The sequence below is a fragment of the Pagrus pagrus genome (genome assembly GCF_965226575.1).
Source record: "Pagrus pagrus genome assembly, chromosome: 8".
Classification (NCBI taxonomy): Eukaryota; Metazoa; Chordata; class Actinopteri; order Spariformes; family Sparidae; genus Pagrus; species Pagrus pagrus.
Window position 1 is genome coordinate 17017499 of NC_140192.1, and position 13926 is coordinate 17031424.

Below are 13926 nucleotides of genomic sequence, written 5' to 3' on the forward strand. Positions count from 1 at the left end.
GTGGAGCTGTAGCAGTAGGAAGTGTAGCAGCAGTGGTGTATTAATAACAGTGGTACAGTAAAACTGGCATGTTAGCATTCTCCTCAATCTGAGGCAGTGGACAAAAAACAGCCGGCAGTGTTTGTGGGTGGGATGCCACTGGTACTTTTAGCCACGCCGAGTCAAAATGAGTTGGTGTCGTCAGTTAAAGTCACCCTCAAGCAGGTAGCCCTGTAGTAATGGAAATACAAATCCCTGCCGTGCTGGGCTGATGTGCCGAGTCAAACCAAGTAGAGCCAGGCCCGGCAGATGTAATGGAAAAAAAACATCTGTCCGCGTTATTTTAGACATGAGTAATAAGAACCAGCTCTGCGTCAAAACAAATTCTTAAATTGTATAACAAGCCAGAATTAATGAAAAACCTTTTTCAGTCCACAATGCAGATTCCCATAGATAAGCGATCAATGTGCCTCAGCCTGCAGTTCCCGTTATTCATGCGTTAAAGCTCATGTAGTGTTTGCAATATGGTGCATAACAGGAATAAACGAAGAAGAACAATGAAAACAAGTCAAACAACCAATCTTTTCCAATAAAATCCCTTTAGTGACAGTGCATCAACAACATTGTCACCACATGCTGTAACAACAACAGAGTGAAGAAACTCCAGAAATACTCTAGTTATTTATTACAGGTTTAGCTCTGCTAAATTAGCCTGCAGGCAAGTTACTCCGAAATAGTACCCAATGGCGTGTCCTGGATAACTAAGCTGGCCTCCTTAAGCTTTATTTCATATTACTTTGGAGAGACTTTATGCATTCCTTAATGAACCTTAGCCCATGTAATAATCTTTGACAAATAACACTAAACTATTGTTTTCTGTGGGCCCTCATGATGCCTCCAGATGTGGTTGGTTGGGAAATTTGTGATGCAGCTGCAAAGCCTTTATTTCTTACAGCTGAGGGAATTTTTGATTACATGTGCAGTTTGTTTATGGCTGTGGAGGAATGGAGGTGTGGGGGACGGGATATGTGTGGCGATGACACTGTAAAAAGCAACTTGAGAACAAACATGGTCTTGGGAAGAAGAAATTCAACTTAACTGCTTCAACAGCATCGTACCACAATCCACTGCTATCCCCAACATGAATCATTTGTGCTAAGAAGCATCAAGAAGTTTCTTGTCCCCACAGTCCCTCCACAGGCCAAACTAGACACACACAAAACATGAACTCTATGAAGTTATAGAGTGTGAGCATCCCGCAGGAGGGTGACCTGAAGAAATATTTACTTTTTGAAGCTTTCAACTCTGTAGTTCCCGGTAAGAGAAAGTTATTTCTGCTCGGTCTGAGGCGTTGATGATGTGAGGAAGAACAGCAAAGAGACCAAACTTCTACTATGAGGGGTTTTTCAGGAGCTTATGTAATTTCCATTTTTAGACCCTTCAGGTTTACAGTAAATGGACTGTGTACCATGTGTCTATGTATATACTGGTTACTGTAAAGCACAGACAGCAAAAATACACAATTTATACAATCCGAACTACTTGTTCCTTTACGTATACCTTAACAACTCGGTAAGTGGATTTTTGTAAATATCACATAAACATGTATACATTGACTGGTGAATGTGTGTGTACAGTATGTACAGTATCTGATAATGTCTGTGTGCGTCTGTGTGACACACTGAAACTCTTAGAGAAGCTGTGGCCTTAAGATAATGACTACTGATTTCAGGATACAGCTGTGTTTGTTAATATTTCACATAGAGTTTCTGTTTTCTCAAAAACTGATTTTTGCAATTGAACAGTATTTTTAGGTTTGGCAATTTAAACTTTGTTTATAGCCATAATCGATTATTATTACTTCCTGACTGTACTCATTGTGGACATTTGGACAGGGGTGTGTGATAACATTAACACAGGTGTAGCGTGTAAAACATTAACTGATGTGGCTTTCCCAAAGAAATTCTGAGCATCAAACTCCTCATTTGTGCACTCTGGTGAATATTTATGCATCGATTTGTGGAGAAAATGTCTTAATTTATCTAAAGGAAATAACTTATTGAGAAATAATGTCCTATATCAGACCTCCATGCCCAGTCACCAGGTTATAATGTTAGCAGTCAATGATTCTGTAAACCACAGATACTTACAAGGTTGACATTTGTACCAAACGTGTCACATTCATACTATATGCTAATTGGCCACCTGTCACATCAGGAGGTGGAGGGGAAGGTGGTGGCCAAACGGTTGCCCACAGTTCGAGTCACAGCACTGCATATTTTGAAGGACACCTGGAGACATTTCCAGCTGTTTTTGTGGTGACCAAATCCGGCTATTTTCGCTGGAAGTCAAACCATCTCTGTCTGTGATCGTGGCGGCCAAACCATGATTTTTTCCTAACTAGAGCATGAGCACAAGAGGGAAATAGAAAATTCGACCAAATAAAAGAATAAGTTTCACCATGAAGAAAAGTTCAGTTTTAATTTAGCTTTGGTTGTGCAGAAACTTTCTTAGCTAACAATTATTCTGGTGATTGGGCTGGACCTGCATCTTGTTTTCCCTCTTGGCTACTTCACGGTCAACCGTGCAGCTGCTTCTTCTTCTTCTTCTTTTTTATGGCAGATTGTAATCATTGCTTTTGTGTTTGCAAACTGCTACTCATGTTGCATTTCACCGGGGGGATGCATGTGTTCTAAATATTGAAGGATCTCATCCATCCACCCCGAAATCTATGTTTCTGATTGGTTGATTGTTTCTCCAACCAGTCACCAATGACCACACACTCGTCCTATTTGAACCGCTGAAGAAGGTTCAAAGGTGCGCTGAATTATTGAGCATGCTGGCTCACAGGGCGCTTAAATAAAACATCCATGGTCAATGTAATTACATTGCTTTACTGCAATGACAAGTCAAAATGTCAGCCACCAGGCCTATTGCTTAATTTGTGTTGATTCATGACTGAATTGTACCTTTCAATAAAGTTTTGCAAAAACAGAAATGTAACCAAACTGCATCTGTCTAGTGCAATCCTGTTTAAAATATACTGTACCTGGTTATAAAATGTAAATGTATTTACTTTTTGGGGCATTAAGTGAAAGCTGTAGACCAACAGCTTTACTGTACATAGAGGTGTTCGATTACGTTTTGCAACTGAACTCAGAAATATTGATCTTGTATTTTATGCAGGATGGAAACGGAAGAGTATAAAGGAAATACATTTTCAGTATTTTGCTTTGTGTGTTGTTTTGGACCAAAATCCCTCAAAACCATCAGGTTTAGAAACCAAAAAGAACCTTGATAGATCTGAGTCTTGCATACTTTTATTCATTTCTTTGAATGCTGTGTAGAGGTGGTCAGAGCACAGGGGGGGCGACCATTAAACAGCTTACCACACTTTCACATCAGAGGTGACAAATGTCCATCACAGATATAAAGACCATCAACATGTCAGAGCTTGACCCCTCACCTCCCCTGGCCACACCTCTGCAACATATGCAACAATCAGAAAATAAATAGATGCATGTTAAAGGTCATTTCCATATACAAATATATTTTATGAAGCTTATTGTACAAGCATTTCCTTTTTTTTTACCTACAGCATAACATTTACAAGATAGGATTGAACAGTGGAGTAGAGTAAACTGCTGATACACTGCACTGTATATTGGATACTTGCACTCCAAAAGACATTAGTGAAGTTTAGAAGTGGGTTGACTCTCAAATGCAGCAAAAGCAAAGGTCCAAGAAATTACTCATAAGCAGTCGGCATGTCTGCAATGTTGTACTGGCACAAAGCCACTCCAGTCTACAGCATAAATTGCTAAAATCTGTATTGGCACAAGATGAGGAGGCACAAACTGGAAAAAGTGTCAGTACAAAATATATAAAGTTAAAAAATCTGCCCTTAGCTATTGACACAAAATAAATGTCTCTGAAATATCAAAATAGTGAATTATTTGAAATACATTTTAGAATAAATTCCACTGGCGATCATACTTATCAAGATAATAAGCACTATGTTCACTCACTGTAGACTATTTTGTACCATAAAAAACTACTCTCCGCTGCTTACGCTTTGACTTCAGCTTAATCGCGAACAGAGCTCAGTTCTCTGAATGACTGAGCCCCTCTGAACAGGCGATGATTCAAATCAAAGTTTTTGAAAAGTAGAAATCCACTCATTCAAAAAGGCACTTCTATCTCAAAGACACATTAGAATGTCATCGACATATAGTGAGCTATATACAAAAACAATGTACAAGTCTATAGAAAAAAAGTTTGCTGCTATATTTCAGTCTATTTGCTCTGAATAAATATTTGGTTTAATGAACTCTGACGATAATGCACAACCCAAAGCAAGTAGGCCGTGTTAACTGCTCCTCCGGGTGTGCCTTTTGTTCAATGTTGACCTGATGCAAAGTACATGTGATCAAACACGCCCCTAATGATTCATGTAAAATATACTCTGTACAGTAATATTAAAGGCTCCTGCGACCCAGGAAAACAGATCAGCTCTCCCTGATCATTCAATATATTATATGTATTGCTCATCATTTTTGGTTTTAAAAAATGGCAATTTGAAAATCCAATGACAAAATATGGGTGAAAACTACTTGAGAGACTCTGCTACATAATGCTCACTTATGTGTCTTCTCTATTTTCATCGTTTTGAGTTGTCCATGCCACCAGAGAACCACCAGAGGTTTTTTGGAGCTGAAACCAAGTTCAGATGGAGAAGAACATAAAATCAAAATGAAAGTCAGATTTTAAGCCATCTCAACCTTTAGGAAAATCTGTTTTTCAGTTAAAGGATAACTCTAATTTTCCACATTTAGCTCTTTTACAGGTCTTGGGGAATACAACTACATATGTGAAAAAATTGCATTAGCCTTTTGTGGTTCCAAGGGAAGCTGCATGTAATCTGAAAAATTCCCTCCAGTGACGTCACTCTTGGCTTAGTGGCATTGTGGTTAATGTAGGCGGCATGTTTTGAGAGGCAGTCCACTGTTCTTCATTGCATTCCTATAACACTGTTGGACTTATTCTGGACAGTTTAAAAACAAAGGGTCAGAATCAATACAGCAGAACCAGAGATATCAGCTTTTATATACCATGCCTTCTTCTTCCTTTTCAAAACCTAGTGCCTACATTGCCCACAATGCAATTAAGCCACTGAGTGACATCACTGGAGGCAATTTATCAGATTACATGCAGCTTCCTCTGGAGCCACAAATGGCCATCTACTAGTTTTTTCACATATGCAGTAGTACTCCCCAAGACCTGTATTGAGACTTTTATGTATAAAATTTGTTGGACTTACCATTTTAAAAAATCGGTAAAAACCAAAAATAATGAGCAGTAAGGCAAAACTGATTCCAGACCAGCAGTGTATATTGACTTGATACTGACTTTGTTGATATCTTAATTGATAAAAACAGATTTCTAGAAGTATTCTGGTAGTTTATAATGTTTTTTTTTTTCCATAAATGTAATTCGATGCTGTAAATACGAAACATAATTTCAAACATTATGTAAAGGCAACATGTTCTTAACTTTAACAATGCCAAAACCAAGTAAGTTCAGCCTGATATCGAGCTCATTGAAACCACCAGTATAAATCCTTGATGCCTGCATGACTTATTTGATTTCTTTCTGAACTTATCAGGTCTGGCAAAGGTTTCAATCAAAGTTTCCACACAAGCATCAAGTGGCTTTCGGAGTCCTGTTGCTTTACATGGCGATAGCCCTTGTTCAACGTAGTAGTTTCTCCTTTTTGATATGCTTTATCCCTTTATCTGTCAAAATTAAATCTGTTTTTTTTTTTTTATCATGTAAAGCTTGAACATTTTCTTGGCGAAGCAATGGCGTAACGGGTCTCCACAAAAACTCCCCATTCCAAATGTTAATGAAGACCACAAATGAAAAGTAGCTTACTCTCTCACATATAATAAACTCTTAAAATGTGGGTTCTGTACAATGATGGAGCAGTGATCTAAACACAGATATGTACGGCTATCTACTGTACCGCCTACATCATAATTCTGGCTTTGGAATCTAATATATCTCTCTATAGCAGCCAAGCCAATAATTATACAATGACTTCTCATATAGTGAATAACACAGTGATAGTACAGACATAAATACATACACATAGTAACAAAAACCATGCAAGTGCGAGTCTGACTTTGTGGTAATGACCGAAGACAACTTCAAGCTATGAAGGAGAGAAAGATGAGAGTGACCCCCCTGGAGGAATCAGTTCAAACTGGGGTCTTTTTTTTCCTGAAATGTGATTTTATTTCCTTCAGTTTTTGTCTCTCTTATGCCTCATTGGTATTTTTATATCTTGATAGTGAGTTTATGATTTTGTTCACCCTGCTATCAGCCAATGGATAACTGAGCAGAGATGATGAAGACATAAAGGTAAACATTGGAGCTGCTGGTGAAATTGGAGCATGGAGACTTTCCATTCCAGTTGTCTTCCGCTAGGATAACTCACACGATCCACTCCTTCCCATGAACAGATCAGTCTCCTCTTCACCTGGAACAACAGGAAGCACTCTCCTCCGGTGCAACGGTAAGTTGCGTTCAATGGGTGTTTGTAAGTGAATGAGTGTATGACTACAGAAACAGGAGGAGAGAGTGTCGTTCTGGCTGCATATGTTGATTTTTTTTCTTTTCTTTTATAAATGACATGAGTTTTATGTGAACAGGAATTGAAGGGAAAAAAAAAAAAAAAACTATCTACAGGCGCAAGAATCTACAGTCATGTTGGGGTAGACTTTCAGCACCACGTTCTTGTCCTCGTCAAAGAAGAGGATGCTGAGGGAAGACATCTTCTCTGGGACACAGCACGGCTCGGGGATGCCCGGGACGACACCCACTGCCCGCACTATGCTCTGGATGGTGGCGTGGTTAGAGGGCTTCAGAGCCTAGAGCAGAGGGACGGAAAGGATTAATAGGGATTCTTTGAAAGCAAAAGTTTGACCACTTTGTAGAAGAATGTGACCGTTTTACATATTGTTACATAAAATATTATTTTAACTAGCTTTTTTGTCAATCACATGTAAAGCCCTTTGTTGGTTATTCGCATATCCTGAGAAACTTCCATCTGATTGACTTCACAATTGGCGGGATTGTTGCTGAGGACTCGAGGAAGTGCAGTGTCAAATTTGTTGCAATTTGGGCACGTGACACGTTACATATTAATACATTTTGAATAAACAGCGAACACTGCTCTGTGCAGCAAAGGCTGGTCTTTTATGGCACAAGCTTCTCATCTGCATCTCCATTATGCTCAACTGATTGTTTACAATATGTCACCCAAGGAAAAGCCAACTAAAGTCATTTGTCCAATCAGCAAAGCCATAGTTGGCTGTATCGCTCCATTGGGTCGTTCTCGTACATCTGCTCCTCAATACGTTTATGTGATGATTAGAAACAGAAGTATGAGGACATTTTGGCCAAATCTGTAAAAATAAGTCCTAAATTGTGATGTTTTAGGAGTCTTTTTCAGAGGTCTTTGTATTTTTTACTGCAGCATCAACTTTTTTGGATCACTCAGAATATTGTTCAGTGCATCTGACAAACAGCTACAGGTAGATCAGAATTTGTGGTGTTAGCTCTGTCCCTAGTAGTTCCCACACCTGATGAGCTGCTTCATGTCTTAGCAGGATCCAATAAGAGACAGGGCTCTTCCCACACATCATAATAAACTAGGCCGAGAAGCTTTTAATAGTAGCCATTTAGCAGCTTCTAAAGCTTTAGCCGGACAAAGGAGAAACAACATCACAGGATCACAGGCCCGGTCTGACTGAGCAGCAAACCTGCAGGAGAGGGAGGGGGTCGCCTTACGCCCGAGGCCCTACTTCTGGGACTAATTACATCCGACTACAAAGGCCGGGTGACTCCGAGGTAATGAATTAAGTGGATGGAACTCGTGCATTCCGGCCATGTTTAAAATACCTGTGATGTTATCTTGTCAGCGGGGCCACGAGCTTCGAAGGGAGCTGATGTTTAACATCAGTGGAGGCACAAGTTTTTTTTGTTTCTCTCTCCTCTTTGCCCTTTCAAATGTGTGAAACCTCATGTCATGTTGCCTTCAACTCAAGAGAGACATTCAAGACTGGCATGAGTTAGCAGAGCTGCTTCCTCCAAGGTCTTAACTCGTTTTCCTTGAGCATGGTTATGAAGTTTTGCTGATTTTTGATGTCAAGGTCAGCCACCTGCTTCCCTGGAAGTTGTACAAGGAGTAGTGTTCACTTTTAGTTACAACGCTATTTTCGATTAACACCATCAACAGTTTGACTGTTTTCACTGCACATTTAGTAAAGAAGGGCTTGATTTTGGACTAACTTTCTTTTTTAAAAGGTGCAATATGTAAGAATTGACCACCTGTTGAACTCACACTCCAAACAAATAGGGGGCAGCATAACACCAGAGTCACTAACTGTTGTGAACTGTATTCTGTTAATGACTGTAGTAGTTGCTGTTAGCTTGTTAGATCAGTTAGCCTGCAGCTAGCCAGAGAGTTGGTGTTTACACCGCTGGCACAGGAGCTTTAGGCTGCTGGGAGAAAGAGGTTTTTTAGGGGCACAGCTAGCTGGTTAGCATGCTAACTTCAGTAGATATATTTCCAACATAATACAAAGACATCTTGGACATGATGTCAAAACTGGATCTTAATTCCTGAGATATACTGTTGAACGTAAAAGCTTTACAGTTACCACTGTAACTACTTTATCCTGGCAGTGAAAGCAGATGGTGTAGATTCATGTCCAAATCTTTAGTATCATCATCTATAATATAAGACAGATAGGCTTCAAGGACTTCTGATGTTAATGTCATCCAAGTGAAATACTACACAGCAGTCATAGCAACAGTAAACCAGGGACGGGAAGCTTAATGGCTAGATGTACTGATATCTCAACATAGCCTGTTTGATTTACATAATATATACCATATGGCAAGAAAAAAGCAGGGTTTGAATGTTAAACACAGACTGATGTGTCTAGTCTTCTGTACTAGGGGGAGACGGATTATCAGCGCTATATTATTATCAATTATCGTCTGCTTTTTTTAGTGTCCGATTGCCGATAAAATAAATTGATTTAAAATTGCATTACTTTGGCTCTGATGCAGCCTCCTCTCTCTGTCTGGTCTCACGCAACGTCTCGCCCACAACACTTTCTGATTGGTAAGACGTCACAAGTCTTATAAAGACTGAATCATCTGAATCTGCAAAGTAACTAGTAACTAAGGTTATCAAATAAATATTTTTTTAACGTATTAAGAGGCAGAAATGGAAAGTATCTCAAAATTGTACTTTTTTCTGAAAATGTTTACTTTTTTACATTCATCACTTGTTATTCTCAACTCTGACACTAAGATTTTTATTTTGACTAAGATCCAATTATTGGTTATTGGTCTCCTTTATTACTGACAATCGGAATCTGCCCTGAAAAAAACACATCAGTCGACCCCTATTCTGTACTGTATGTCGAGAATTGGTGTGTTGTGTGCATCAGTTGATATGTATCTGAACCAGAGCATAAAGCACATTTATATAAAAATGCTTGGTGACAAAACAGATTAAGATGCTGGTATTAACTGCTATGTTGGAGCACGAGATGGTGCTAAGGTTGAAATGACACCAAGCAGGAAAAAGTCCTTCTCAAGTTGCGATGACCACCACTTGGCCAAAAATTTGTCAACAAAACCTGGTTACAAAACGTATCGGAAATACAACGCAGCAGTGCAGTGGTACCCAACCCTTTTAGCTCATGACCCCTCAAAGCAAAAAGTCTACATGGAACCTATTGTCACAAGTCTGTCGGGTTGTTTATTCTGTTTTATTTGGATAAAATTTAGAAGCCTGAAAAGTTAAACAAGTAATTGACATGTCTGGTTTCCCCTCAGGTTAGAAACCATTGCAGACGTTCACTACAAGACTCTGCGTCTCACCTTTGGCATCGGGAACTGGCAGGACCCTGAGCAGTAGTAGGCGTCAAACGACTTCGGTGATATAATCCATTCACTCCATCCAATGTCAGCAAAGTCCACTTTCAGGTATCTCCGAGCGCAGTTCCTGGGCTCGTTCCACTGCTTCTTTCGCGCCTTTTTAATCGTCTGCTCGTCGAACTGCAGGAGGGGCATCTTGTGCCGCTGATTCTTGCGTGTCTTTTTACGTGGCCGACGGGCCTGCTTGTTTTCAAAAGGTTCGTATGGACTCGTCTCATCCCACCCGGTCGTCTCGTATGGATACTCGGGGCCAGGAAGTTCATTGTTTTGCAACGGGAGCAGAACGTTCACCGAGCGCTTTTGTCGGGGCTGCGGCCGTTCTTGTTCGGTGTCATTTTGCTCATGCAGCCCCAGTTTCTGGAAGCTGTGTGACACGGAGCCTTCCCCTCCTACCGGGTGGTGTCTCTGGAGGGTGGCTACCACACTTTCAGGCTCTGAAATGGCAGAGTCATTGGCGTAGACCAGGATATAAGGTGAGCGGTCTGACAGGAGCTTCTTCCACGGCTGGGGCCCTTGTGAGGTCACATCAATCCCAATGAGCAGCTCGTCATGGTTTTTGGCCTGGTTGACCACACGAGTTATGTCCTTCCACTGCCAAGATATGAAATCTCTGTAAAGGGTAGACACATTGATCCGAAAGTGTCCGAGAGTCCTCATCTTGTTATCCACGGAGGCAAAACTCCAGATGACCATGTGGATGTGGCTGTGCCTCCGGGGGCCGTGGCGCCCGCAGCTTTTGGGCCTGGAGCAGCCCTGGGTGCTGTTCTGAAGGTCCCCGATGTAATAATGAAGAGTGGCTGACAGAACGTCTTCTGACTTGGTGAGGGAGGTGAGGTTGAAAATCTGCAGCTGCTTCTTGTTTATTGTACCTGTGGGTATAATGGGTGATATTATTTATACAATGCAGACATTTTATTTGGCCAGGTTATGAATCATATGTCTTTAAGATTTCTTCCTTCATCACAATACGATGGTATTTTGGTTGATTAATTTCTTAATTCATTCAAAATGTTATCTTTCTCTAGAATTCCCTCATTACTCTGAATGATCCACATAACATACTTAAAGGTGCACTATGTAGTTTTGGAGTAGAAATTAAAACTCTTAATATTTACAATATTAATGAGGTAATAATCTCAGGAATATTTTTTTTCCCCATAACTGAATAATCAAGCTGTTCTCAGAGGAAAATAAGGTCCCCAGAACACTGTTTGAAGCTAGAAAGGTGGCAGGGTCCGCCAAATAGAAACAAAGTGAAACAGTATGAAACTGTCTTGTCCTTTAAGATCAGTTTGTTTATTCACTTTATTCAGTCATGAAAACAAAGAGAGTTTGTTTAGCAATAATTAAAAAAAAAAAAAACAGTTAATGAAGATCTTTCTCTTCTGAATACAGTTTCTTCCCCAAAACTACACAGTGCACCTTTAACAGGTTTAAGTGGCACCTTATCCTCAAAGACAGTGTTTTCACTGGAAGCCGTTCACGCTGCGGTCTGTGGGTTATCCAAAGTAACCAGGACAGAGTTCAAAACCTAGTCAAACAAAACCAAAACTATCTGCAAGGCACAGCTGAGAAGATACTGAGACGATGTTTTTGTAATTTGGGTGAACTGACCCTTTATGTAGTGTGACATACAGCTTCCAGGCGACAGGAGGCAGTATAATCTAACAAACGTTGACCCTAAGTGGCAACTGGTCTGTCTTTAATAGTGCCCATGTCCAAGTGATAATATCACAACGTGGCATGCAAGCAACTTTGAGCTCGAGGGGATTAAAGTTATTATAAAAGTTCCTTCAGAAATCAGTAATAAAAGCGCTTCAAATGCAGAAACTCACTGCAGTGGAAGCGCTTCCATTCCGCCGCCACACAGGCAGGCTGGGCAGCTGCCAGATGCTGGCTCCAGGGAGAATCTATCTCGACTATCTGACACTAAAATCTGAAGGTGCGAACGCAATTGTGTCGGCGAACGATTCGGAGTTGCGTGAAGAGATCTGATGAGGAATCTCTGCTCCTGGCACAGAGAGGGAGTAACAGGTTGATCACATTTCCATGACTGGATCAACAGGTGTATTTCAGTTTCAGCTCAGTACAGCAGCATGCGAATGGCACCCAATTTGACGAGTTTTTGTCGAATTTCATCAGTTTTAAAACCTAAAACAGCACAGTAAACATGTTTTCTATTGGAATGTGTATGTTTGTTTTAAACGTGCCTAAATTACGCACATATTCCGTCGCCACACAGCGTTGTGCACTTGCAGTGTGCGGATAATTTCAAACCGAGCAAGGCGGGAGACAGACCAGTTTACCAAAACTCACACAAGACATGCACGTTACCCTTTCTGGACTGGCGGAACTCAGTGTTGTTAACGTGCGTAAAAGTTTGGATACCTACCCCAGTGCGCTTTGAAGCTGCGGACAGTGTTGCCGTCCTTGAAGGGAAATCCAGCCCGGTTGTACTTCGTGTAAAGCATCTGCATGTGTTCCGTCATTGTATCCTGTAAAAGCAGATCCTGGTCGTCTTTCGCGGGCTGCTTCTTATCCACCGAATGCGTAAAATCCACCTTTCGTCTCTCGGGGAAATTGTCTGTTTTCAGCATCGCGCAGTATCCAACGCACAGATAAGTCCATCCGTAAAGCAGCACGACCACAAACCGAGAGTAGAGAGCCATGCTTGAGCCAAAGCGAAGGTAGCAGCAGAAAAAGTAACAGTTGTGGGAAATCTAGCACGTTTCCAGAAGTGGTGCCTATCTCCAAAAAGACATACCATCACCTGAGGAGGAGTCCTCTGTTAGAAAATGACACCATCACCTTTGACACCAGTCACAGCGAGAGAGCAACGTGGGCAGGAAATAATATGAGAGCGTTATCCAAAGTTGCTTCTCTGTTTTAGATAAGTTGTAGCAGTCAGTAAATGATTCAAACAAAAAAGGTTCCGGCGCACAGCAGAAGGTGTAATGAAGGAGCAGATTCGGGAGAACTAAGCTGCTCAAACAGCGACGCTCCTGGTTTTGTATCCGAGCTGTGAGCTGATTTCAGGACCAGCAGTCAACCGTCCCCCCGTCTCAGCTTTCATTGAAGGTAAAGCATGTTGTGCTTGGTATTATAGGGCTTGTGGGACCAGCTGGGTATTCCTCGCACAAGCACGCACGCACGCGCGCGCGCACACACACACACACACACACACACACACACACACACACTCAGAGAGAGAGAGAGAGAGAGAAAGAGGGAAAGAGAGAGAGAGTTTCCTGTTCAAGATACTTTTACGCACATTCAGCCTGGGGACAAATTATCTCATGTTATCAAGAGATGAACGAGGCTGTTTTATCAGTTGAGTCAAGGCAGATTTGAACAAATATTTCATTAAAGGACATTCCGCCGATTAATCGAGCTGATTTCAATATCTAGACTACTGCCACAGAACAGCCCCTCTGTGCGTAATTTCTACTCCGCAGAGCTGTGCGTCTGACTGGGCCGCGCTGCTGAATGAAGCGGCTTATTGACGGCATTAAAGGCTCTCTCCCCTATTTAGTTTAGTTGAATGGAGTTAAGCACACACATCCTGTACCATCGCGGTCCGATCCGGATGCTGTACTGTGCCCACCGCCCCTCCCCACCGTCCCCCAAAACAGCCCATCCAGGCGGGGTTTAGACACCCCATCCCACCGCCCTCCACCCCCCGCCACTGGGCTTCTCATTCAGGGGCACTCGGGAGGAAATGATTAGGGCATTTCCCCGCCCTTGGACATCTGATGGCAATAATATTAGCATGCCATGTCTTTCATAGCAGTCAACACACTGAACGGGTTTAACCCTTTCAACTGGGAGGAGAGAATCGATACAGGCCTCTACCACAGGGGCGGCAAAGTGGAGTCAGCTGGGACCTGACAGGTTCAACTCAGAACAATCAGTCAATGAATCCATCAG

At 41.5% G+C, this 13926-nt stretch overlaps 1 protein-coding gene across 1 annotated transcript; it reads right to left on the reverse strand.

The window, feature by feature from the left end:
* Nucleotides 1-3283: 3283 nt before the first annotated feature.
* Nucleotides 3284-13048, reverse strand: bmp3 (bone morphogenetic protein 3). Its single transcript, XM_084360638.1, has 3 exons — nucleotides 12392-13048; nucleotides 9943-10868; nucleotides 3284-6911 (listed from the first exon to the last, which is right to left on the reverse strand). The coding sequence occupies exons 1-3, from the start codon at nucleotides 12666-12668 to the stop codon at nucleotides 6720-6722; spliced, it is 1395 nt and encodes a 464-aa protein (XP_084216764.1). The 5' UTR covers nucleotides 12669-13048; the 3' UTR covers nucleotides 3284-6719.
* Nucleotides 13049-13926: the final 878 nt, after the last annotated feature.

Excerpts from the sequence above, each read along its gene's own strand:
- bmp3 (XM_084360638.1), bottom strand. The coding sequence starts at position 12,668 with ATGGCTCTCTACTCTCGGTTTGTGGTCGTGCTGCTTTACGGATGGACT. Across the intron at positions 10,869-12,391 it reads CAGCTTCAAAGCGCACTGGG|GTACAATAAACAAGAAGCAG; the intron begins GTAGGTATCCAA and ends TTATACCCACAG. Across the intron at positions 6,912-9,942 it reads GCCAGTTCCCGATGCCAAAG|GCTCTGAAGCCCTCTAACCA; the intron begins GTGAGACGCAGA and ends CCTCTGCTCTAG.